We start from the raw sequence: 26,745 nt of genomic DNA on the forward strand, positions 1-26,745 counted from the left end.
AAGTTATTTGCAAGATTTTGAAATCTATAGGATGTTTAATAGGGAGCCAGTGCAGTGCTGACAGAACCGGGCTAATATGGTCATACTTTCTGGTTCTAGTAAGAACTCTAGCTGCTGCATTTTGGACCAGCTGGAGTTTGTTTATTAAGCGTGCAGAACAACCACCCAATAAAGCATTACAATAATCTATCCTTGAGGTCATGAACGCATGGATTAACGTTTCTGCATTTGACATCGTGAGCATAGTGAGCATATATTTTTTAGATGAAAAAATGCGGTTTTGCAAATGCTAGAAATGTGGCTTTCTAAGGAAAGATTGCTATCGAATAGCACACCTAGGTTCCTGACTGATGACGACGAATTGACAGAGCAGTCATTGAGTAATAGACTGTGTTTTAGGTTATTACATGCAGAGGTTTTAGTTCCAATAATTAACACTTATGTTTTTTTTTTCAGAATTTAGCAGCAACAAATTTCTTGCCATCCAATTTTTTATTTCAACTATGCATTCTGTTAGTTTTTCAAATTGGTATGTTTCGCCAGGCCGTGAAGAAATATAGAGCTGCGTGTCATCAGCATAACAGTGAAAGCTAACACCATGTTTCCTGATGATATCTCCCAAGGGTAACATATAAAGTGTAAAAAGTAATGGCCCTAGTACTGAGCCTTGAGGTACTCCATACTGCACTTGTGATTGATATGATACCTCGTCATTCACTGCTACGAATTGATGCCGGTCAGATAAGTACGATTCGAACCAAGCCAGTGCAGTACCACTAATGCCAACATAGTTTTCAAGTCTGTTTAAAAGAATATTGTGGTCAATAGTATCAAACGCAGCACTAAGATCCAGTAGTACTAATAGAGAGATGCATCCACGATCGGATGACAGGAGAAGATCATTTGTAACTCTAATAAGAGCTGTCTCAGTGCTATGATACGGTCTAAAACCTGACTGGAAATCCTCACATACCATTTTTCTCTAAGAAAGAACACAATTGTGAGGACACTACCTTTTCTAGAATCTTTGATAGAAAAGGGAGATTTGAAATTGGTCTGTAATTGTTTAATTAATTGGGATCAAGTTGAGTTTTTTTAATTAGAGGCTTAATAGCTGCGTTCAATTTTTCGTCGTGCTCTCTTCAGTGCGCGAGTGTGTTCAGTATACCACGGCGTCGGACTGTTTTCCTTAATTTTTCTTAACCGCAGAGGAGCAACTATATCTAAAGTGCTAGAAAAAAGAGAGTCAATAGTTTCTGTTGCATCATCAAGTTTTCCTGAGCTATCGGATATGCTGAGGAATTCAGATAAATCAGGAAGGTTACTTACAAAGCAGTCTCTTGTGGTAGAAGTAAGGGTTCTACCGTACTTATAGCGAGGAGTTAGTTTTACAGTTTTAGTTATCTGGAGTATACACGAGACTAGATAATGATCTGAGATATCATCACTTTGATGCAGAATTTCAATGCCATTAACATCAATTCCGTGTGACAATATTAAATCTAAAGTATGATTTCGGCAATGAGTAGGTCCTGAAACGTGTTGTCTAAGCCCAATTGAGTTCAGAATATCTATAAATGCTGATCCCAATGCATCGTTTTCATTATCAACATGGATGTTAAAATCACCCACTATTAAGACTTTATCTGCGGCCAACACTAATTCGGATAGAAAATCTGCAAATTCTTTAATAAAGTCTGTATGGTGCCCTGGTGGCCTGTATACAGTAGCCAGTAAAAACGTCACAGGAGATTTATCATTAATACTTGATTCTTTGGATAATGTTATATGGAGCACCATTACTTCAAACGAGTTATACTTAAAGCCCGTTCTCTGAGAAACACTGAACATATTGCTATAAATTGTGCAAACACCTCCCCCCTTACCTTTTACACGTGGCACATGTTTATAACACTATTTTTGGGGGGTTGCCTCATTTAAAATAATGTAATCATCTGGTTTTAGCCAGGTTTCTGTCAAACAGAGCACATCTAGCTTATGATCAGTGATCATATCATTAACAAAAAGTGCTTTCGTAGAAAGTGACCTGATATTTAATAAGCCAAGCTTTATCGTTTGTTTCTCAGTATTATATACATTTTTTTATTTGTTGAACATCAATTAAATTGTTACTCTTACATTGCTTTGGACGTTTATTGTATTTTCTAGCTCGGGGAACAGACACAGTCTCTATAGTGTGATATCTAGGTGAAAGGGTCTCTATGTGCTGAGAATTAACTGATTTCTGTGACGTGAGGCGGCTAGCAGACGGTCGGTTTAGCCAGTCTGTCTGCTTCCTGACCTGGGCCCCAGTTAGTCAAGTGTAAACGCTAAGACTATGTGCCATATTTCTAGATAGAAGAGATGCTCCACATCCGGAGGGATGTGGAGCAACAGGTCTTTTCAACAGGTCGGGTCTGCCCCAGAAACTCGTCCAATTGTCTATGAAACCTATGTTATTTTGCGGCACCACTTTGACATCCAACCGTTTAATGATGACAATCTACTATGTATCTCGTCACCACGGTAAGCAGGGAGGGGACCAGAGCATATTACAGTGTCTGACATCGTACTTGCAAGTTCACACACCTCTTTAACATTATTTTTAGTGATCTCTGACTGGCGAAGTCGAACAACATTAGTGCCGACGTGAATAACAATCTTACTGAATTTACGTTTAGCTCTGGCTCCCGGTAAACACTGGACTATGGTGGCTGGAGTCTCTATTTTCACGTTCCGTACAATAGAATCGCCAATTACTAGAGCACTTTCATCAGGTTTCTCAGTGGGTGCTTCACTGAGTGGGGAGAACCTGTTTGATGTTCTAATCGGAACGGAAGAGTGGTGTTTTGACCCGCGACTATGCCGTCTCACAGTCACCCAGTTGCCCTGCTGCACGGGCACTGTAACTACCGGAACTGAACAATTTGCATGTCTCCCTGAACTAGTCACATCCAAAGCCGTATCTAAGTCTCTCACATTCTTACTATCCTCCATTAAATTTTGGATGTGTGTCTCTAGTTCTGAAATCTTCTCTGTCAGCCTAGCTATTTCCTTGCATTTATCACATGTATAAGGCTCACTGCCGACAGAGATAGATAAGCTATACATGTGGCAGGTTGTGCAGACAACAATAGCAAGAGAAGAAGCCATTACTCACCGTTTTTGTTGAATGGTTCCAACTTACCACTGTTGTTATGATGAACTCTTGAAGGGAGGGATGTGAGGAGGAACAACGGAGTGAATAGGACGTAAAAGGAATCGCGATTCGCAAGCTAATCGGCTAACTGAATTTTAACTTGTTGCAAATCGTGGTTGTGGAATAAAAGCGAAACAGTTCGCGAGAGAGAAAGGAGAGCGGTAGTAGACGCGAGTAGAGAACGTAAATGTAAATGCAAGTCGCCAGTGGTTAGCTAAATAGCTAAGCTAAATAGCTAACCCACTGCAGTCGCGGATTAACGGGTAAAGTGAGCGGTCAGATTAGTGTGACGGATAATTTCACAAGTCTGTTGGGAGTAAAGCTGTTTTTAATTACTTTAAACAGCAGAGAGTAATAATAAGATAAAGATTTCTAGAGAAAAACAAGCTCCAGAAAGCTACAATCACAGAGAGCTAAAAACACAAACCACATGGCAGCTCAGCAAAACAGGAAGTGACGGAGAGGACAGGAAGTGACTTTGTCAAGTTCACTTTGTCAACTGACCACTCACCCATCACACTAAACTCCTCTGACGTACACACTGCACTGAGCCGGATCAACGCACGCAAGGCTGCTGGACCAGACGGTATTCCTGGTCGCGTACTGAGGGCATGTGCGGAGCAGCTTACTGGGGTATTCACAGACATTTTTAACATGTCCCTTGCCCAAGCAACTGTACCCACATGTCTTAAATCCACCTCCATTGTGCCAGTGCCGAAACACTCCAACCCAACATGCCTGAATGACTACCGCCCTGTAGCACTCACACCCATCATTATGAAGTGCTTCGAGCGGCTGGTCCTCTCACATCTCAAGAACTCTCTCCAATCCACACTGGACCCACACCATTTTGCCTACCGTGGCAATAGGAGCACAGATGATGCAGTCTCCATAGCGCTGCACTCTGTATTCACACACCTGGACAATACAAACACTTATGCACGAATGCTGTTTGTTGATTTCAGCTCAGCATTCAACACTGTCAGACCTTCTAAGTTAATCACCAAACTTAGAGACCTGGACATTAACACTTCACTCTGTAACTGGATTATGGACTTTCTAACCAACAGACCTCAGCATGTTAGGTCAGGCCACATCTGCTTCACTACCATCATACTGAACACTGGTGTACCACAGGGCTGTGTGCTGAGCCCCTTCCTCTACTCCCTTTTCACCCACGACTGCAGGCCTGTGTATGGATCTAACACCATCATCAAGTTTGCAGATGACACTACAGTGATCAGTCTCATCAACAACAACGATGAGACTGCCTACAGGGAGGAGATTCAGCACCTGGCCATGTGGTGCACAGACAATAATCTGCTCCTTAACACCACCAAGACCAAGGAGCTCATTGTGGACTTCAGGAAGGGAAGAAGAGGTTCACACCAACCCATCCACATCAACGGGATGGCTGTTGAGCCTGTTTCATCCTTTAAGTTCCTGGGGACCCACATTTCGGAGGATCTATCCTGGACCACCAACACCTCCAGCCTGGTCAAGAAGGCTCACCAGCGCCTGTTCTTCTTGAGAACACTTAAGAAGAACCAGCCTTCCTCAGCTATCCTGGTGAACTTCTATCGCTGCACGATAGAAAGCATCCTTACGAACTGTGTCACAGTCTGGTACGGAAGCTGCTCTGTTGCGGAGCGTAAGACACTGCAATGGGTGGTGAAAACTGCCCAATGCATTATAGGGACTCCACTTCCATCCACATATACATACTGTAAATTTGTGATAAATCTATATCTATACATATCAATTTGTAAATTCCTGCTTCAGTAAACAGTAACCTGTATATTATGTTCGTATCTACCTACAATTTATATTGTAGTTAATAGCAACCTGTATATTGTGTTCATCTATTTGTACATTCTAATTGTAGTTAATTATCATCTGTAAATTATGCTCACAGTACTTCATCTGTAAATATTATCCATAGTTTCTCCCTGTACATATTCCCTATAAGTGCAACTTATACCTTTATCCTGCACTTGCTGCGTATTGCACTCCTGGTTAAACCTAAACTGCATTTTGTTGCCTTGTACTTGTACATGTGTTGTGACAATAAAGTTGAATCTAATCTAATCTAATCTAAACTTCATTTGTGTTTTGTTTCACTGAGCCACACAACAGTGTTTCATTGCAAATCAATCAGCCGTTTGAACAAATCAGTTGAATGAATAACTTAATGACTCACTCATGAAGTGATCTAACTTTTTTGCCGATTTTAGGTTTATATTTAAAGTATATTTTTCCCCTTTCCCCCAAATTATTTGAAATATGTGACCTTGGACCACAAAACCAGCCATAAGTTGCATGGGTAAATTTGTAGCAATAGCCAACAATGCATTGTATGTGTCAAAATTGATTTTACTTTTATGCCAAAAATCATTAGGATATTAAGTAAAGATCATGTTCCATAAAGATATTTTGTAAAATTCCTACCGTAAATATATCAAAACTTTTGGTTTTGGTTAGTAATATTGCTAAGAACTTCATTTGGACAACTTTAAAGGCGATTTTCTCCCTCAGATTCCAGATTTTCAAATAGCTGTATCTTGGCCAAATATTGTCTGTATATGTTTAAAAAAAATGTCACATCAAAACATTAATTGTGCATTTGTAACTGCAGGTTAAATGCCTTCATGTCCTACATTAAACAGTTTGTGTAAATGCCTCTTCAGATGCAGATTCTGTGCCACCTCTGCACTGCAAAGACAATTTTGTTGATACTGATTTATTTTGATTGGTAACAGCCCTATAAACAACCTAAAAATAGTTCTATAAAGGTAGAAATGCCCATAAAAGGTAAAAATCTGTTTAAACCTCCTGGAAAAGTTTATTTCTGTTACTCCTGCAAACAAACTACTCTTGTCATGATCTGGGCTGTGGGGTTTCCCTCAGCCACCTGAGGTCGCTGTTTCCCTTTCCTTGCACTGCACTTCCCTGATCGTTCACTCCTGTCTTGTCATTAGCACTCATCATCCCACACCTGTTCACAATTACTCAGACTATAAGAACTCTCCTTTCCCACTCATCATCGTGTCTACATTGTATTCGTATATGTGTGTCTCTGTGTGCCGGATCCCTGCTCTTGATCGTGTTCCCTGTTTTGTGTTCTTGCCTAGTTCTAGTTGTGTTGTGCCGTGTTGGCCTTTTGCTTTGGTTTGTTTATTCGTTTGTTTATTTGTGTTTGTTTAATAAATTCTCTACCTGCATTTGGACCCAGATCCCTCTCTCAACGTGACAACTCTAGCAACTTAAAAGGCATTTTCTAAATTAAATTATATTTTATATTGTAACGGTGATAAAAAAACAAAGCAAGAGACTATTTCCTTTTTATTGCAACTTTTTCTACCTACTATTAACGCTGTCATGTATTTTATTTATTTTATGTTTAAATCCAGATTTATTTGTAAAGTGCTTTTCATAATTGTAATTCCAAGCAAATCAGCATTATCTTTAATCTTAAAGGAATAGTTCACCCAAAAATGAAAATACTATAAATAATTTTAAAATTACTCGCCCTTATGTCATTCCAAACATGCAAGACCTTTGTTCATCTTCGGAATACAAATTAAGATATTTCTGATGAAATACAAGACCTTTCTGACCCTGGATAGACAGCAACGCAACTGAAAAAAGTAAAAAGTATCCATAAAATGTTCTTGTAACTTCATAAAATTAAGGTTCAACCACTGACGTCATATGGACTATTTTAACAATGTCCTTACTACCTTTCTGGGCTTTCAATGTTTCAGTTGCATTGCTGTCTATGCAGGGTCAGAAAGGTCTCAGATTTCATCAAAAATATCTTAATTTGTGTTACAGGTTTGGAAAGACATGATGAATTTTCATTTTTGGGTAAACTATCCTTTTAAAAATGTTTTTTTTTTTTTTTTCTGGTCATATTCTCTGTGGACCCTCTGTGAAAACCTCTGGTCTGGTTTTGTGCTTTGGATTTTCGTAAAAATGTGCATTATTAATATTGGCATATTTCTCTATGTAGACTATATATATATAACACATTGTATACACAGGCTTCATAGAAAGAATTGCCAAATATTGCAACGTGAGATTGAGTATATAAACTGAATTTATAAATAACTAGAAGAAAAAAATGAGTCACAAATGAGTGCTGCAATTTTTTGTGACTGTACTATAAAGAAGAGGTTTGAATGTGTGAACAATTGTTGACTGCTGATATAATTACACAGTCAGGGAGCTTCTCGTCATCTCTTTCCTCCTCTCATCCTTTCTCCTTATCTACAAATATTACAAGACGGCACTAGAGCATATGATAAGATTGCGCATGGTGTAATATCTTGTTGAGGCAAACATATACAAACACATTTTTTGGCTTCTGGGTATTGCAGCTGTTATATTAGGGGAACTGGTACAGTGTAAAGAGAATTAATGACAGGTATGTGTGTATAAGATACATCTAATTTGTCTTATTATGGTGCCATATGTTTTGTTATAGTGTGTGTGAGCAGTGCAATTGACAACATACAAACCTAATTCGTCTTGCATATGCTTATGATTGATTGGGTTTGTATGTATCTGGTGTGTTTGTGTGCGTCCGTGATTAATTGCACTGGGACTTTGTGTTTCTCTAGATGTGTGTGTTGAAGAATGGCCTTGTGGGAATGCAGATGACTCAGCGAAATCTCAGGACAGAGAAGGAGGAGACGATTGTGAAAGTGACATCACATTCGGCGAAATGGAGCAAAGACTGGATCTACTGCAGGAACACCTAAACAGGTGAGAGAGAACGTGAGATAAAGTAGGTCACATAAAAGTAAATTAAGAGGATATGAGTTAAAACATCAACTTTAACATACAGAACATTTTGTGCTGTTGATAAAATGGTGCTTGCTGCCATCTACTGGTAAGAGATTGTATTGCACATCTGCGTCATCTGTGTGTGTTTGTAGGCTGGAAGAGCAGATGACATCAGACATCCAGGCTATTTTACAGTTGCTCCAGAGGCAGAGCACTCTGGGACCTCCAGCGTACAGTTCTGTGGCCGTCAGTCCGGACTACCACAAACCTGTGCAGCCTGTCACTGCCATGCAGACACAGGTAACACATAGGCTGTGTTCAGAATGGAAAGCTAGTGTGAATACACTATGCACACTCAGTATCACAGAAACCAACAGAACACCTGAGAGGTTATCATAATAAGAGCATTTGTCCACTGTGCTGCAACATGTGATTTAATTAAAGGGGTCATGACATTGAAATATATGGAAAAATTATTTTCAACCCTCATTCTGACTAAAATGAGCTGTTTTAAGGGGTGGGTCCTTTAAGGCTTGTTAGGAATCAGCCATTGTTATGATTGGCTAATGTCATTGAATGGGAAATACTGTCAAAGGCCCCACATTATTGAATGTGAGTGTTTTGACAACATGATCCAAAAAAACTGTCATTTCCAGACAAAATATTATGAAACCATTTACTTACCATTTGTGATGCAGCTGCAGTCAGATCTAGTACTGCTTCAACTTTCAACAAATGTTTCTTTGTGAAATCTCCATGACACTTTTTACCAAACAAAATGCTCTGATCAATCCTCAGACATGATTCGGGATGCCATTAAAATAAAAGTGTCCCTTTGTCCTTATGCTTCTAAAGATGCAAACAAGCTGTTTAAACCAAACGCGTCAAAGCGAACGTTCTTTCTCTCCATTTGTCCTATTGATGACAGACTCAAGCGTGTGGACTGTCAGAAAGCGAATGCACATCTGTATACTGTATCCAGTGCAGGCAGTGATTGTAAATTAATTTGCTTTTGATGCGACGCAACACTCAAATTTAGTGTCAGCCCTTAAGCAACTGAATGCCAGTGGGCAGGGCCTGTGGAGAAAAAATGTCTATTCATTAATGCCTTGCTTTGGAGGTGGTGTTTGTGCAAATGTTTGTGCCCAGGTGATGCACTTCAGATCCAAACGAGCCATTTATGGAGCTTGATTAAATACAGTACCTTGCAAAAGTATTCATACCCCTTCATTTTTTTCATGTTTTATGTTGCTGCCTTATGTTAAACTGCTTTAAATAACTTTTGTTTTTCTCACATCAATCTACACTCCATAAACCATAATGACAACGCAAAAACAGAATTGTCACAAGTTCGTAAATTTATTATAAATAAAAAAACTGAAATAAGTACATTGCATAAGTATTCATACCCTTAACTCAGTACTTAGCTGAAGCACCTTTACAGCCTCAAGTCTTTTTGGGTATGATGCGACAAGCTTTGCTCATCAGGATTTAGCAATTATCTGCCATTCTTCTCACCTCTTCACCTCTCAAGCTCTGTCAGGTTGGATGCGGGCAGATGCACATTTTCAGATTTCTCCAGAAATGTTTGATTGGGTTCAAGCCCAGGCTCTGGCTCACAGAGTTGTCTATAAGCCACTCTTAGGGTCATTGCCCTGTGGGAAGGTGAACCTTCTGCCCAGTCTGAGGTTCTGAATGCTCTGGACAGGGTTCTCATTAAGGCTATCTCAATATTTTGGTGGATTGAGCTTTTCTTCTACTCTGACGAGTCCTTCAGTCCTTACTGCTGAAAAAATAGTCCAACAGCATGAAGCTGCTACCACCACACTTTACTTGTGAGATGGTACTTTAAAGGTGATGAGCAGTGCCTGGTTTCCTTTAAACATGATACTTGGCCTTGAGGTTCATCAGACCACAGAATCTTGTTTGTCACAGTCTGAGGGTCCTTTAGATGCTTTTTTGAAAATTCCAAGTGTGTTTTCATCTGTCTTCACTGAGGAGAGGATTGAGTCTTGCCAAACTGCCATAAAGCCCAGATCTGGTGTGTTGCAGTGATGTTTGTTCTTCTGTAGATCTTTCCTATCTCCACATTTGATCATGGAGCTCAACTAGAGTGACCATCAGGTTCTTGGTCACCACTCTAACCAAGACCCTTCTCCTTGAATTGCTCAGTTTGGCCAGGAGGACAGCTCTAGGAGGAGTCGTGGTTGTTTCACACTTCTTCCATTTAGGGTAACAGAGACTACATGCTTCTGTGAACCTTCAATGCAGCAGAATTTTTTCTGAACTCTTCCCCAGATGTGTGGCTTGATGCAATCCTGTTTTTGACCTTAAAGCTTGGGTTTTGCTCTGGTTTGCATTTTCAGCTGTTAGACCTTTTATTAAGACGTGTGTGCCTTTCCAAATCATGACCATTCAAATTCGTTTTTCACTCAAAGTGTAGTAACATCTACAAGCAATATGAATGCTCCTGAGGTCAATTTCAACTGTCCCAGATAAGGGTATGAATACTTATGCAATGAAATCATTTAGGTTTTTAATTTGTAATAAAAAAAAGTTTTTTGCTTTGTCATTATGGTGTATGGAGTGTGGAGTCATGTGGAAAAAAGCAATTTAAAGTAGATTAACCTAAGGCAGCAACATAACAAAATGTGGAAAAAAATGAAGGGGTATGAATATGAATACTTTTGCAAGCCACTGTAAATGCTTTGTTTATAATGAGGACTTTTTAAGCTACAGTATGAAGCTTGCAGGATGCTTCAATGGTACAAAGACCTCTTATAATGGAAAAAGATCACAGCAAATTTGATTTCTCATGTCATGACCCTTTTAAAAAAATGGGGCTGATTTTGGCTGAATTTGCATTAAGCATGTTACATTCAAACAGCAGAAATAGCTGTTTTCTTCTTTGCAGAGTGATGATCTAGAGAACGCCTGCAAAGCCAAAGACTCCAACGCCTGCCGTTACCAGGGAGATGACCTCTGACGTCAGCACGACGACTCAATTGGTGACGGAGCCAGAGTGGGAGGCGGGTCCCCGCAGGCCCTCCTCTGATCCTGGCCTTCCAGGGCAGTAACATAAGGTCAAAGGTTACAGTTTCGTGGTTGTGAAACAATCCAATAACAACAGAATTCCCAGGGGCGGGTACAGTAAGAGCAGTGTTTAATCATGAGGTTTGAGGTGTCACATTCAGAATGCCTCATAGAGGAGTCACACTTCTGTATGCTTTCATGTAACTATGCATAGACAGAACAAAATCGACAGTGAGCTCAACCTCCTCCCTTCAAAATATCAGCAGCTACAGCTAGACTCAGGGTAGAGAAGAGACCGAAAGAGTCATATGCAAAGAACTGAAAATCAAACTTCTATGTCCCTTACAGTTAGGAGTCAAAACAAAAGCTGGTGAACAGATGCATCAATGCAGTATCAGTCTAAAGGTTGTTCATTTTGTAAATATATAAATGAAACGGTGGTCAGGAAGATACATATTGAACATACGACCATGCATGCTGGGGGAAAAAAATGCAGTGTTTGATTATTTTTTGCATGTTTCTTAACAAAAAAAACACTTGCATTTGTAATCAAGTGACATGAGCTTGGTTTTTTGTCCTTATATCACTTATTTGAGATTTATATATGTATTTACTTAACTATAAATTTCCTGGTATTCAGGAAGAATCTTTTACTTGAACTGAACTCTGCAAAGCAAAGCCTCATCATCAAACTGTCATCTCAAAATATCACAATTTTCTGCCCATATCAGATTTTAACAGGACAGTGACATTTCAAAAATGACACGCTGTCCCTTCAAAGCCAACTAAACATTGTAACATTGTCAGTATTGCAGTATCATGTCTCAGTATTGAATTTGACAAAACTTTGACGGTCTAAGTGAGCGTCAGCATTTTCGGCCCTCATAGTGGGTATTTCGACCACTCCACAAACACTTGAGGGCTTTTAACACTTAAAGTGTCATTTTTAACCCTGGGTAGATATTATTTGCATATTTATGAGGCAGATGGTTGAAAGCCTAATGAATATTCAATGAGGTAATCACTGAGACAGCTAATGATTGGTTGTCTGTTGCTAAACAACTCTCCTTTGGATTCTAACACCCCCTTGTCATCCAAGATCATTTCTTTCTTCAGTTGTAAAGAAATTGTTTTTTGAGGAAAACATTTCAGGATTTTATATAATGGACTTCTATGGTGCCCCAAGTTTGAACTTCCAAAATGCAGTTTAAATGCAGCTTCAAATGATCCCAAATGCGGTTGTAAACAATCCCAACTGAGGAAAAAGGGTCTTGTCTAGCGAAACGATTGGTTATTTATTTTTTTAAATTACCATTTATATACTTTTTAACCTCCTCAAAAGCTTCTCTTGTCTTGCTCTGCTGTTTTTTCCAGTTCAAGACAGTTAGTGTATGTCAAAAACTCTTATCTCATTTTCTCATTTACATCGCTGTTTTACGAAGACCCTTCTTTCTCGGCTGGGATTGTTTACGACTGCATTTAGGATTGTTTGAAGCCGCATTTAAACTACATTTTGGAGTTTAAACTCGGGGCACCATAACAGTCCACTATATGGAAAAAAATCCTGAAAGGTTTTCTTCAAAAAACTATTTCTTTACGACTGAAGAAAGAAAAATGTGAACATCTTGGATGACAATGGGGTTGAGTACATTATCTGTAAATTTTTGTTCTGGAAGACAACTTTTCTTTTAACCCAGGGTTGAAACTGGCCCTGTGAAAAGCCCTTTTGTCTTACATGTTGCTTATTGTCCTCATTTCTTTATGCAATTTACAGATTCATTTCATTCTGAAGCTGTAGCAGTGTTTATCTGTAGAAATATTTCTGGATAATGTAATCTGGAGGTGAAAGCGTTAGCTTTTGTAGCAGCAGCAGTCATCCCTGGCCTTGCAGACGATAGATCTACACGAACCAAACCCATAAAATGCACACTTTTAGTCTTGCAGTATAAACATGGCATTGAGTTCATGTGTAGGAGGACTGCATGTTTAACCAAAGTTAGTTAGTTGAATTAATCACTTAATCACAACAGCATTTATTGAGATGCATTGAAACACACAGTCTTCCTAGTGTCAGCTAAAACAACAAAAAAGAAAAAAAAAAAAGCAGAAAAATGTATGCATGTCTTAATTTAGTAATTTACTCATAGGGCCACCAGATTTAGAGCTTTGAGTGAATCTGATAGGCTGAAATCTGGAGGCGGAGCATCGTGACATATCAGTGTATGCTCATCGCACAGATGTGTCGTTGGCTGTCCTGACTGACTCGTGTGAGCGTTGTGATCACGGCATGCATTAACCTCGATCAGTTTCCTGTGAGAGGGTCCAAGTCATGTCTGGTGGTTCAGGAAGCTGGCCGGGAGATTGGGTTTGCCTTAGGGGTGTTTGTGGGACGTGGCCAGGACGCGTGCCAGTGCGGGAAGAGAGCAAGAGAAAGATACGAGACTATTGCGATCTTTTGCACAAACTCTTTGAAACATCTTGTACAGTGTCACTTTTTAAGAACTAGTGCTGTTCGCAAAATTGTTTTTATGCATTTTTTTAAATGTTTGACACTGTATTTTATACAATGCAACACATAACAGCAGATTAGAATGTTTTCTTCCTTGGATATATTGGTATGTATTATATTTATGCTGTATATTGTGAATATTACAAGAGTTAACGCACAACTGTGTAAATTAATAAAGGACAGAATGCTTAATTTACAATGTCCCACAAGAGTATTTTTTGGAAAAACAGGGTTTCTGCAGGTTTGATGAAGCTACATTTAAGACTTCTGAAAACTTCAAAGACCAAGGAAGAATAAGACACCAAAAAACGAAAAAAGACCCAAGACCAATAGAAAATGAAAAAAAAACTCTTTTCTGTTAAACTGATCAAAATGAACTTTTATGATTAAAACAAGAACAAATATGAACAAATCTGGCAATGGGGTATGAAGACTTTTGAATTGCTTGGATTTTTCTGAACACAGACATATCTCATATTTCTGACCCTGAACCACAAAACCACAAAAGATGTTCAGGTCTTTCTTTCTTCAGTCGTTAAAGAAATTATGTTTTTTGAGGAAAACATTTTAGGATTTCTCTCCATATAATGGATATGTATGGTGCCCCCAAGTTTGAACTTCCAAAATGCAGTTTAAACGCAACTTCAAAAAGGCCTCCTAATGATCCCAGCCAAAGACTGGGGTTAGGGTATGTGGAAAAATCCCATCTCATTTTTTGTCTTCAACTTCAAAATCATCCTACAACGCTGTTTTACCTCTTTTTGTAAAGGGCGTTTGATCTTCTTTGCATGTTCACTTTGTAAACACTGGGTCGGTACTTCTGCAGCGATGTAGGATGATTTTGAAGTTGGGGAAGAAAACGAGATGTGAGTTTTTCCACGTACCCTAACTGTATTGATCCGGATCACAAAGATGACGCATGCACTTCGCAGAGACGAGGCAAGACAAGCATTTGAGGTTAAAAAGTATAGAAATTGTCAATTTGTAGATAAGACCCTTCTTTCTTGGCTGGGATCGTTTGGAGCCCTTTGAAGCTGTATTTAAACCGCATTTAGGAAGTTCAAACTCGGGGGCACCATACATATCCATTATATGGAGAGAAATCCTGAAATGTTTTCTTCAAAAAACATAATTTCTTTACATGAACATCTTGGATGACAAGGAGGTGAGTACATTATCTGAAAAAAATAGTTCTGAAAGTGAACTAATCCTTTAAGTGATGAGAGATACGGAGTAGCGAGGACTGGAATTAAGAATGATTGTAATACGTCTAATTACAGATTGTAATTCTGTCACACACCTTTTTTCAGCAGTTTTTCAGCATCACACACTAAGCAGTAGAGCGACTCCTGCCAGAACCCATTTTGCAGGCCTCTCTCTGGTTTTAAGACTGAAGGTCCAGATATATGTGTTAGCACGTAGTTTGGTTTTATATACGGGGCATTCGTAGGTATTGCGCGTCTCCTGTCTGTCATTCGGGATGGCTCGGACAGCTATAACAGGCATGCTGGGAGTTAGTTCCTTCAGGCGTGCTTCTGCGATCGTCCCACCTTGAATATCCCAGCGTGCACCTGTGATCACAAGCACAAGCAAGAGTTTAGATTCAAATGCACCCAAATGGCTCAAATAATATAAGAGAGTATTCTGATTGGCTGATGGAAGAGACGTGTGATTGGATGGATGATACAGACCCTCCATGTAAAGGCCATAGATGTAGGCTCCCTCTCTGGCTGGCTGGTTAAACTCCTCTTTGAACTTCTTGGTCACATCCACAGTCAAATTCATCTTGTCCAATGGCCATTCGTTCTTACGTGCCAAACTCTGCATCACCGCTACAAAGACAAAAATTGTGTGATGCACATATGTGACCCTGGACCACAAAAGCAGTCTTAAGTAGAATTAGTATATTTGTAGCAATAGTCAAAAAATACATTGTATGGGTCAAAATGTTAATTTTTTCTTTTATGAAAGATCATGTTCCATAAAGATATGTGACCCTGGACCACAAAACCAGTCTTAAGTCGCTGGGGTGTGTTTGTAGCAATAGCTAAAAATACATTGCATGGGTCAAAATTTTTGATTTTTCTTTTATGCCAAAAATCAAAGTAAAGTTCATGTTCCATTAAGATTTTTTGTAAAATTCCTACTGTAAACATATCAAAATGTAATTTTTGATTTGTAATATGCATTGTTAAGAACCTAATTTGGACAACTTTAAAGGTGATTTTCTCAGTCTTTTTGATTTTTTTGCATCCTCAGATTTCTGATTTCAAATAGATGTATCTCAGTCAAATATTGTCCTATCCTAACAAACCATACATCAATAGAAAGCTTATTTATTGAGCTTTCATATGATGTATAAATCTCAGTTTTGTCAAATTTAACCTTATGACTGGTTTTGTGGTCCAGGGTCACATATATTGTACATTTCCCACAGTAAATATATCAGAACTTAATTTCTGGTTGATGATATGCATTGCTTAGAACTTAATTTGGACAATTAAAAAAAGAAAATTACACTTACGACTGTTTTTGTGGTCAAGGGTCACATATATAAACAAAAAAAAGTCCTTAGAAGGAATTTATGTCACTACCTTTTTTAATAAATTAGTACTTAATCTAGCAAGCATGCATTAAATTGATCAAAAATGACAATAAATACATTTATAATGTGACAAAGTTTAAAATAACAATTATGAATCCTGAAAACCGATAAAACTAAATATTAAGCAGCAAAAATGGTTTCAAAATGTTAGTTGAGCAGCAAATCAGCACATTAAACACATTTTATTATTATTTATATACAAGCGTGTGTATGTGTTACTGTACCTGTTAGAAAAGACTGAGGGTTAAATAAACCAGAGATCCAGACCACACTGGGCAGAGAGAGATCATGAGTCCAGCTATCTAACTCTCTACATCGGAGTAACACGTCATTATACCTGATTGGACACACAAAGACATCACACTCAAATTGTCATCATAAAACACTACTGCTTTTATATAGTTTCAAAACTAGTGAGTTTATAACATACAGCAAGCAGCAAAACTATGATAATAATAACATCTTCATGGAGTTTACTGTATTGTATTGTGAGATAATTCTATTATCAGAAAATGTGATCAAAATAAGTTATCTCATAATATTTCTTAAAGGTATAGTTCACCCACAAATGAAAATTACCCCATGATTTACTCACCCACAATCCATCCCAGGGCTATATGTCTTTCTTCTTTCAAGATGGATAGAATCAGAGTTATATTGGCTCTTCCCAGCTTTGTAATGGCAGTGAAACGTGTCAAAATCTCTTCAAAATCTCACCAGCCATTCACTGCAATTATAAACTTTGGAAGAGCCAGAATTTTTTTTTAATATAACAGTGATTATATTCATCTGAATGCAGAAAGTCAAATACACCTAGGATGGCTTGAATGTGAGTAAATCATGGGGTAATGATAATTTTTAGATGAATTACCCCTTTAACATCTCCAGATGACTTTACACCTTATAAAGCAGCACTAGATTTCAGAACAGAGCTTGACCTTACAGCTAATATACAGTTGAGAAAACTTGTATGGGTTTTTGACTAACCACCATTTATCAACAATATATTGGTTATCACTGCATACCACTGTCCGAGGCTGTATATGGAGGGGTAGGCCAGTCTGGCCCAGGTATCTGGAACATTATCAAAAAACAGAGCTGTCTGGATCTGCTCCATCTCTGATGAAATAGCCAGCTCTCCCTGCCAGAGAAAACAAGACCAGTGTACATAGTATTGTGACTGTGGACCACAATTTTACACAATTATACATAATCCGAAATCTGGAAAAATAATATTTCCACTGATGTATGGTTTCTTAGGATAGGACCGTATTTGGCCAAGATACAACTATTTGAAAATCAGGAATTTGAGTGTGCCGAATAATCTAAATACTGAGAAAACAAAAGTTGTCCAAATAAAGTTCTTAGCAATGCATATTACTAATCAAAAATTAAGTTTTGTATATATTTACTGATATATTTTGTTATATTTTATATATTTTTATAAAATTATCTTCATGGAACATGACCTTTACTTAATATCCTAATGATTTTTGCCATAAAATGCATACAATGTATTTTTGGCCCAGTTCATGAATTTGAAATCAATGATACCGAAATGCAGCTGGTAACAGACTGCCATTGGGAAAAAAAATAAATAAAAGCACACCTTTAGCCCCAGGTCCAGCTCTTTGAGTGAGCGTCTTATTTCACTGAGGAGAATGTTCATGCGCTCACACTCCTGGAAACACACCAGAATGTAGGGCGAGCGTTCAGCTGTTTTGGACGTGATGTCAGACATGTTGTACTCCTCTGGTAGCTTTTCCAGAATGTCATCTAAAATCGTCTTCACCTGCAACAGCAATGGCATAAACCTTTGTACAATCCATCCAAATTACATCAACGTATGATCTGCAAACCTGGCCCCTTTCGAAAGCTAAAAAACGGACCTTCTCCTCAGTAGTCTGTGAGACTCCTTCACCCATGTTGGAGTCTCTGGACTGCAGCTCCAAAAGAGTATGAAAGAGGCTGTCGGACGTCACTGTAAGAAACTCAATCTCAGCGTTTGGATGCAGCCCATAATGCACTGGGCTTTCGTGGGGCAGCATCTCATCTATGTATGCATGATAACCTTGGTAATCCAAGTTAGAAGGCACAACAAATCCAGGAGCCAGAGACAACTTCCTGTCAAACTGTAAGGACAATAGGAAAAGTGTTAAGTCTGTGTGTTTGTTTGATGAAATGTTTATCAGGAGCCAAATACATGGGAATCAACCAACAGTGAAAATTGAATATCAAATCCAGTAAACAGATTATTTTTATGTGCTGGCCAATCAATAGGAGAAAAAATTCTGTCTAAATAAATTGTAGTCTAAATAAATTAAAAATACAACTCAAAAGTGAATTTACACTGCAAAAAAATGCTTTTCTTGCTTTCCAGCCCAAATATCTAAAAATTCTTAAATCAAAAAGGATTTTCTAGACAAGTAAAATTTATTTTCTTGTTTTCAGAAAAAAAACTATTCAAAATTAAGTTTTGCTAAGAACAAGAAAAATAATCTGCCAATGGGGTAAGCAAAAAAATCTTATTTCAAACCAAAAACAAGATTATTTTTCTTACCCTATTGGCAGATTATTTTGCTTGTTTCAAGCAAAAACTAACTTAATTTTGACTCGTCTAGAAAATCCTTGTTGATTTAAGAATTTTTAAATATTTTGGATGGAAACAAGACAAAAAAATCTAAGTAAGAAAAGCATTTTTTGCAGTGTAGGCACCATTTTGAGCATGAGTGTATACCTGGTTAGGTTGCATGTACTCTTCCAGGTAAGTTCTGCACAGCCTCCTGTCCCAGTCATCAGTGATGTGACCTCCATACATAATCTCACCAAACAGGTACCGAAGGTCTTCCCATGGTACCTGTTTAACACACATTTGTTAATATGGCTTTGTATTACATAAACACCCATTTTTGTCCCAGAGTTAATTACACACCTGTGAGTTGGCTTCTAGGTAATTGTACAGCACGTTCACTGATATAGTGAGGTCTCCTGTGTTAAAAGGGTACTTTCTGTTCCAGCCCTGTGGGCCAAATTTCCTCCTCTCAGCCACACAAGCGTGAAAATAACACAACGAGAACAATATGGTCTTAAACTCTTGCTCACGGGAACACTGGTCCAGAATGTCCTACACAGACACACAAACATATTTGTTTTTGTTACATCTTGTTCTTGAAGTCTGAAGCCTCACAAAATGATCTTTTCCTTTCAGTCACTGCATATCAGAACATATTTGATGTTTAATATACAGCTAATTAAGCTTGATTTTTGAACCAATGGGATTTTACTGTGAGTGGGGCCTCGAGCACAACATGCAACTTTTATTTTTCATTTTGTTTACCTGATCAAAGTTGTCCAGAGCGGCATGTAGATTGGCCAGCATGCCTGTTGGTGGCTCATTAGTGATTTTAATGGAATTTTCTAAAATTCCCTGTGGAATGATGTGTTCCTGTGGAGTGGGAGAAGGTTCTGCACTCATGAATACTCGGTAGTCTGGGTGACTGTTCACAGAGCAACGTTCAAGAAGCTTTTCCAGACTTCCCAGCCACTTTGCCACCAGGTGAATGTTCTAGAAAAAACACAAGCATTTGCTTAAGGTTTTTGCAGAAAATATACAATATACTGATAACCAGAGTTGTGGACTCAAGCCGCATGACTCAAGACTTGACTTGGACTTGAGTCCCAAATTTGATGACTTGTGTAATTACTTGACATAATCAAAGAAGACTTGTGACTCGACTTAGACTTTGACAGCAATGACTCGAGACTTCACTTGGACTTGAACCCTGTGACGAAATTGGCCCTCCGAAATTTAACCCATCCAAGTGCACACACACAGCAGTGAGAAGTGAACAAACACACAAACACACACACACACACACACACACACACACATGTTGGGTTTACATGTTTTATGGGGACATTCCATAGGCGTAATGGTTTTTATACTGTACAAACCGTATTTTCTATCGCCCTACACCTACCCTACACCTAAACCTAGCCCTCACAGGAGATTGTGCACACCTTTACTTCCTAAAAAAAACTCATTGTGCATGATTTATAAGCCTGTTTCCTCATGGGGACCTAAGAAATGTCCCCACAAGGTCAAAATCTACTGGTACTACTATCCTTGTGGGGACATTTGGTCCCCACAACGTGATGAATAGCAGGTATACACATACACACACACACACACACACACACACACACGTTGGGTTTACATGTTTTATGGGGACATTCCATAGGCGTAATGGTTTTCATACTGTACAAACCGTATTTTCTATTGCCCTACACCTACCCTACACCTAAACCTAGCCCTCACAGGAGATTGTGCACACTTTTACTTCCTCAAAAAAACTCATTGTGCATGATTTATAAGCCTGTTTCCTCATGGGGACCTGAGAAATGTCCCCACAAGGTCAAAATCTACTGGTATTCCTATCCTTGTGGGGACATTTGGTCCCCACAACGTGATGAATAGCAGGTATACACATACACACATACACACACACACACACACACACACACACACACACACACACACACACACACACACACACACACACACACACACACACACATGTTGGGTTTACATGTTTTATGGGGACATTCCATAGGCGTAATGGTTTTTATACTGTACAAACCATACTTTCTATCGCCCTACACCTACCCTACACCTAAACCTAGCCCTCACAGGAGACTGTGCACACTTTTACTTCCTCAAAAAAACTCATTGTGCATGATTTATAAGCCTGTTTCGTCATGGGGACCTGAGAAATGTCCCCACAAGGTCAAAATCTACTGGTATTCCTATCCTTGTGGGGACATTTGGTCCCCACAACGTGATGAATACCAGGTACACACACACACACACACACACACACACACAGGAGCAGTGGGCAGCCATTGCTCCAGCGCCCGGGGAGCAACTGGGGGTTCAGTGCCTTGCTCAAGGGCACTTCAGTCATGGTATTGAAGGTGGAAAGAGCACTGTTCATTCACAATCCCCACCTTCAATTCCTGCCAGTGTGGGAATCGAACCGGCAACCTTTGGGTTACAAGCCCAACTCTCTCACCATGGGACATAGTTTATGGCCTACCTTCTAAAAAAACTGAGTTCTGATCAATATAGGCTGGTAACTGTATTGTTTTAATTCACATAATGTTTAGGATATTTAATGTTTTAGACATTTAAATTACACATAAACCACTTAAGAAGAAAAAAAACGCTGATGTATATTGAAATGGCAGTAGCCTAATAATTAGCTAAACCTTTCAAACATAATTAGATTTAAATTTTTCACATCAAACACGTAAAATATTGTAGCCTACATATAAAGTTCACTCTATTCTTTCTGTTTACCAGCCACTCTTTTTCATGTCTTTCAATTTAATGATGAATTCAAGAAAAATTAATGTCCGTATTAGTAAGTTATTAAATATTTGACGCAACCGTTTCATTAAAATCACTGAATCCTCAACAAATGAAACAGTGGACCTAAAATAAATTATTCATTCAATTAGGCCTATATTTGTTCACAAACAATGAGTAACACCACTAATTATTATAGCCTATTTTTTATAATTATACCTACTATAGTATAATTATAATTATACCTACTATAGACTATTACTGACTTTAAATTTACTGTAGTAATTAATACAGAGACACTAATTTGGCCAAACAGCACTAATGACTTGTTTTGGACTTGAAGTTTAAAGTTGCAACTTCACTTGGACTCACCCGTCTTGACTTGGGACTTGACTCGAGACTTGAATGCAAAGACTGGAGACTTACTTGTGACTTGCAAAACAATGACTTGGTCCCACTTCTGCTGATAACATACACAAAGACACACCTGTAAAATGACCCAGTGGCCCTCTTTCGAGGCTTTTTCCATGGCGAGTTCAGCAACAGACTCCTGACCCTGTCCTAGGGACACATTATGGAGCTTTCCCAGGTCTATAGTGAAACCCAGCTTCTTACCTAAACACATGCACACAGTCATACACAAAAAGTCAGTTTTTAGGCATATCCATTCAAATCCAGTTTTTCTGAACTGGTGGACCAGGGTTTGACTAGGTCAAGATGCAGTACTATAATCCAGAAGATGACTTCAAAAAATGTTAAAGATTCTGGCATGAGATAAAAGAAAATCAGTATGAATTTTTACCGAGAGATTCAACATCTTTTAGGGGGTCCACTCCAGGGGACAGGATGAAGAATACAGGGGAAGCAGGACCACACTCTTTGAATGAGCGTGCAAACTCCATCTTCCTGCCCTCTGTGTACTGCACACCTAGTTTCTCTTCAACAAAGTTGCTAAACAAACACACAGACACATTTGTTTTTGTTTTCTTTGTGTGGATTTTATATTGAATTTCTTGTTTTTATACTAAACTTACTACTAACTCCATCCCGAAACCTACACTGCTGTTCAAAAGTTTGCGATCTGTAAGATTTGTAATGTTTATTAAAGAATTCAAAGCTGCATTTATTTGATTAAAAATACAGAACATTGTGAAACATTATTACAGTTTACAAAAATGGTTTTCTATTTTAATATTTTTTTAAATATAATTTATTCCTGTGATGCAAGCCTGAATTTTCATCAGCCATTGCTCCAGTCTTCAGTGTCACATGATCCTTCAGAAATTATTCTAATATGTGGATTTATTACTTTTATTATCAATTTAGAAAACAGTTGCACTGTTTGATATTTGTTTTGGAACCTGTGATTCTTTTTTCAGGATTCTTTGATGAACAGAAAGTTAAAAAGAACAGCATTTATTCAAAATAACAATCTTTTTAAGTATTTGCTATCATTTTTCAATTGAACACATCCTTGGTGAATAAAAAAAAGAAAATATAAAAAAAAGAAATAATAAAAAATTACTGACCACAAGCATTTAAATGATAGTTTATATTGTTAAATAAATGCTGTTCTTTTTAACTTTTTATTTATTAAGGAATCCTGAAGAAAGTATCACAGGTTCCAACAAAATATTAAGCAGCACAACTGTTTTCGAAATTGCTAATAAATCAGCATATTAGAACGATTTATGAAGGATCATGTGACACTGAAAACTGGTGTAATGATGCTGAAAATTCAGCTTTGCATCACAGGAATAAATTGCATTTAAAAATATAGTCACAAAGAAAATAGTTATTTTAACATTGAAATAATATTTCACAATATTTTTTTTTTTCAAATAAGCATAGTCTTGATGAGCATAAGAAACTTCTTTAACAAAACAATAATTTTTTTTTGTTCCAAACCAATTCAAAACATAATATTGTCAATTACATGTAATATTTAATCAGGATGGTTTAGTCCCAGTCTTCTGGAGAGTCATGATCACTTTATATGATGAACAGTTTATTAACAAGTAAACAGAAATAGAGCTAATAAAATACAGTAAATGGAAGCTGAAACATGCTTGCTTGTAGCTACTCAAGTTGAGTCTCTGATTACCATAATTAATACATAGCTCTAAGCATGTTGATTAATGTTCATATAGATTCATATGAGGGATGCGTTTTTGCCGTTATCAGATATTACAATATTTTTAACTCATTTCGGATCATAGCTGATGCCGATACCAATATATTTTCTCTCCTATGCAGAGATTATAAACAAATTATTTATTTCATTTTGGTTAGTTTTGAGAAAAAACTTACTTGCTAGAACTAAAACAATAATAAACGTGCTTTTATGGTGAGTATTGAAAGCTTTAAAAATAACTGTAAATAAACCAATCACTGTTTTCTATTTCCAAGACAAATGCAGTGGTAACCTTAACATTTTGTTTGTAGATTTAACATTTGTAGATGGTCTAAAGCAAAAGAGTTGTAAAAATTCTAAAAATCTTTTAGAGCTCATTGTATTTAAGTTCTTATAATCCATTTGGAAAAAAAAATCACAATGAATCTGTATATATAAAATTACTTATTTACAACTGTCATGTTTATGATTGTTATTCATGTGAGCTATAGCTTCCGACCTTTAAATCAAAACAGACTGTCATTTTATGACAAGTGGGACAACAGAGCCCCGTAAGTAAATAATACACCTTACTGGACGGTATTAGAGCTATTTGTCTTATCGAAAAGGCTTATCAGCATTATTTTTCATATCCAGGTGATGCCGAAGTTCACATTTTAAGCTTTTATAGGTCGATTCCAATAACATTCTGATAATATTGTGCATCCCTAATTCATATGTTTTTATATCGATTCATATGAATTACTTTCACCATATTATTTTGTACTTTTTAATGCATAAATGCTTGGTCCAAAATAAAAGAAGAAGAATGAAAGTCGAATAGGCTTTAAATGTCACAAGGCTGACATTGTTGTGTGAATTGACCCTTTGTCTTTCCTACAATGTTTCATGTTATCGTTAATGAAACACATACTACATATCATAGACTTACCGGACAGCGTATGTCATGCGGTCAGGTCGGAGAGCCCTCATAAGGATGAGTTTCTGGAGTGAACCCTTGTTTTTCCATTCCTGAGGGAGTTTCTCTTTCTCTGGACACTCTGACTCCACCACTTTCTTCCAGCGTTTGGGAGAACCCTCGATGTCCCGGTCCAGACCACGAAACTCATCAGTGAAGCTCATTGTCTGCAGGAATACAGCAGAAGCGCGCCAGGTGATATTCTTCAGAGGCTGTATTACATAAACTTTTTATCTAAAAAAAACAAGCTTCTATTTCCTGAGCGAAATTACCATAGTTACTGAAAGGACATGACAGAAATCTAAGTGTAATACAGCCCCAGGTCTTTAAGCAAGTGTGTGTCTATGTTTCAAAATGTGTGCTTACTTTAACAGCGCTCCAGGCAGAGCTGGAAAGAAAGTCGAGTGGGCTGACATAACTGAGGTCGATGTTGAAGCGCAGCAGAAAGTCTAGCTCCCGAGGATCCAGCTCCTTACTCATTAACAGCAACTGATAAACACACACAGAGTTACAACTTAACATACAGTGCCTTGCAAAAGTATTCATACCCCTTCATTTTTTTCACATTTCGTTTTGTTGCAGCATTGTTAAACTGCTTTAAATTACTTTTTTTCCACATCAATCTACATCTCATACACCATAATGACAAAGCACAACACAGGTTTGTAACAACTTTGCAAATTCATTAGAAATAAAAAGCTGAAAAGATCCCATTGCATAAGTATTCATACCCTTTTCTGGGACACTCGAAATTTAGCTCAAGAGCATTCATATTGCTTCTAGATGTTACTACACTTCGAGTGGAGTTAAACTGTGGCAAATTCCTTTGAATGAGTATGATTTAGAAAGGCACAAACCTCTCAAAAAAGGTCTAACAGCTGAAAATGCATATCAGAGCAAAAACCAAGTCCTGAGGTCAAGATAACTGCCTGTAGAGCTCAGTGACAGATTTGCATTAAGGCAATGATCTAGGGAAGAGTTCAGAAAAAAATCTGCTGCATTGAAGGTTCACAGAAGCATGTAGCCTCCATTATCCATAATGGAAGACGATTGGAACAACTAGGACTCTAGAAAATGTCTGCCAGCTCCCATCCAAGCTGACAGAGCTTGAGAGGTGAAAAGGTGAGGCAAAGAATGGCAGATAATTGCCAAATGCAGATGTGCAAAGCTTGTCACATCATATCCAAAAAGACTTGAGGCTGTAAAGGTGCTTCAACTATGTACTGAGTTAAGGGTATGAATACTTATGCGATGTACTTATTTCAGTGTTTTATTTTTGTAAAATTTGCAAATCTGGTTTTGCTTTGTCATTATTATGGTGTATGGAGTGTAAATTGATGTGGGGGAAAACTCATTTAAAGCAGTTTAACATAAAGCTGCAACAAAACAAAATGTGGAAAAAAATGAAGGGGTATGAATAATTTTGCAAGGCACTGTAAATATGCATCCAACATAATCTATGTTTGTTTTAAAGGATAGTTAGTGTGTAAGAACAGTAAGTTTTAATGTGTGAATTACCTGAAAAGTAAGCTGTGCTGCGAAGGTGAGCTTGTCTCTCTCAAACAAGCCTCTGTTGATGTAATTAAATGTAGAGAAGGTGATACAATCTATCAGTGTGTTCACGCGGATCTTTACATCTGAAGAGGTTTCTGCATTCTGCACAGCCTTATGAAACACAACATTAAACGCCTGCAGAGAGAAGATAACAAGTGTACACATACACGTAAGAAAAGGCTACGACAATAATGAAATAAAATGAAGTGATTTCTCATGGGGGGACCTGTTTGAAACACTGATTATTTTGGTTTATTTGGAGACGAATTAGCTCAGCTGTAAATGTTTGCAGAGAGACCTGAACAACTGCTACAGAATACATACAGAGACACACAAACAAGCCCGCACCTTAAGGGAGAACTGGTACATGGGGTTGATCTTGTTAAGGTCATTGATGATGAAGTAGAGGAGGGACGCTCTGACAGCCACGGGCCGGTAGTGTTCACGAGCCTCGTTAATCTTCACCTCATTAACCTTCGCCTCCAACACCTACACAACACAAAAGCTGAATCAGAGTGAGAAGAAACAACAAATGGAAACTAAAAATAGTGTGAGAAAGCGAAAAGAAAACTTTAAATCTCTGGCAGAGCCTGGCTT

General features: G+C 38.0%; 2 protein-coding genes across 2 annotated transcripts in view; one reads left to right on the forward strand and one right to left on the reverse strand.

Annotated features, from left to right (window-relative positions):
* Positions 1 to 13,722, forward strand: part of kcnh7 (potassium channel, voltage gated eag related subfamily H, member 7) — a 127,180-nt gene extending 113,458 nt beyond the window's left edge. Inside the window, 4 exon segments of the mRNA XM_073851426.1 lie at positions 7,822 to 7,966; positions 8,140 to 8,287; positions 10,902 to 10,943; positions 10,945 to 13,722. Of these exon segments, the coding sequence (XP_073707527.1) occupies positions 7,822 to 7,966; positions 8,140 to 8,287; positions 10,902 to 10,943; positions 10,945 to 11,064 (455 nt within the window). The 3' untranslated portion in view covers positions 11,065 to 13,722.
* dnah9l (dynein, axonemal, heavy polypeptide 9 like) overlaps positions 13,717 to 26,745 on the reverse strand; it is a 66,286-nt gene continuing 53,257 nt past the window's right edge. Inside the window, exons 73-87 of the mRNA XM_073851834.1 lie at positions 26,497 to 26,637; positions 26,113 to 26,283; positions 24,961 to 25,083; positions 24,568 to 24,761; positions 22,305 to 22,453; positions 21,990 to 22,117; positions 19,472 to 19,699; positions 19,067 to 19,258; positions 18,872 to 18,991; positions 18,024 to 18,266; positions 17,744 to 17,926; positions 17,160 to 17,275; positions 16,359 to 16,471; positions 15,221 to 15,361; positions 13,717 to 15,100 (exon numbers count right to left, since the gene is read on the reverse strand). Coding sequence (XP_073707935.1) covers positions 14,853 to 15,100; positions 15,221 to 15,361; positions 16,359 to 16,471; positions 17,160 to 17,275; positions 17,744 to 17,926; positions 18,024 to 18,266; positions 18,872 to 18,991; positions 19,067 to 19,258; positions 19,472 to 19,699; positions 21,990 to 22,117; positions 22,305 to 22,453; positions 24,568 to 24,761; positions 24,961 to 25,083; positions 26,113 to 26,283; positions 26,497 to 26,637 — 2,490 coding nt within the window. The 3' untranslated portion in view covers positions 13,717 to 14,852. The remainder of the gene's footprint in view (positions 15,101 to 15,220; positions 15,362 to 16,358; positions 16,472 to 17,159; positions 17,276 to 17,743; positions 17,927 to 18,023; positions 18,267 to 18,871; positions 18,992 to 19,066; positions 19,259 to 19,471; positions 19,700 to 21,989; positions 22,118 to 22,304; positions 22,454 to 24,567; positions 24,762 to 24,960; positions 25,084 to 26,112; positions 26,284 to 26,496; positions 26,638 to 26,745) is intronic.

Source organism: Garra rufa, chromosome 12, assembly GCF_049309525.1.
Source record: "Garra rufa chromosome 12, GarRuf1.0, whole genome shotgun sequence".
Lineage (NCBI taxonomy): Eukaryota > Metazoa > Chordata > Actinopteri > Cypriniformes > Cyprinidae > Garra > Garra rufa.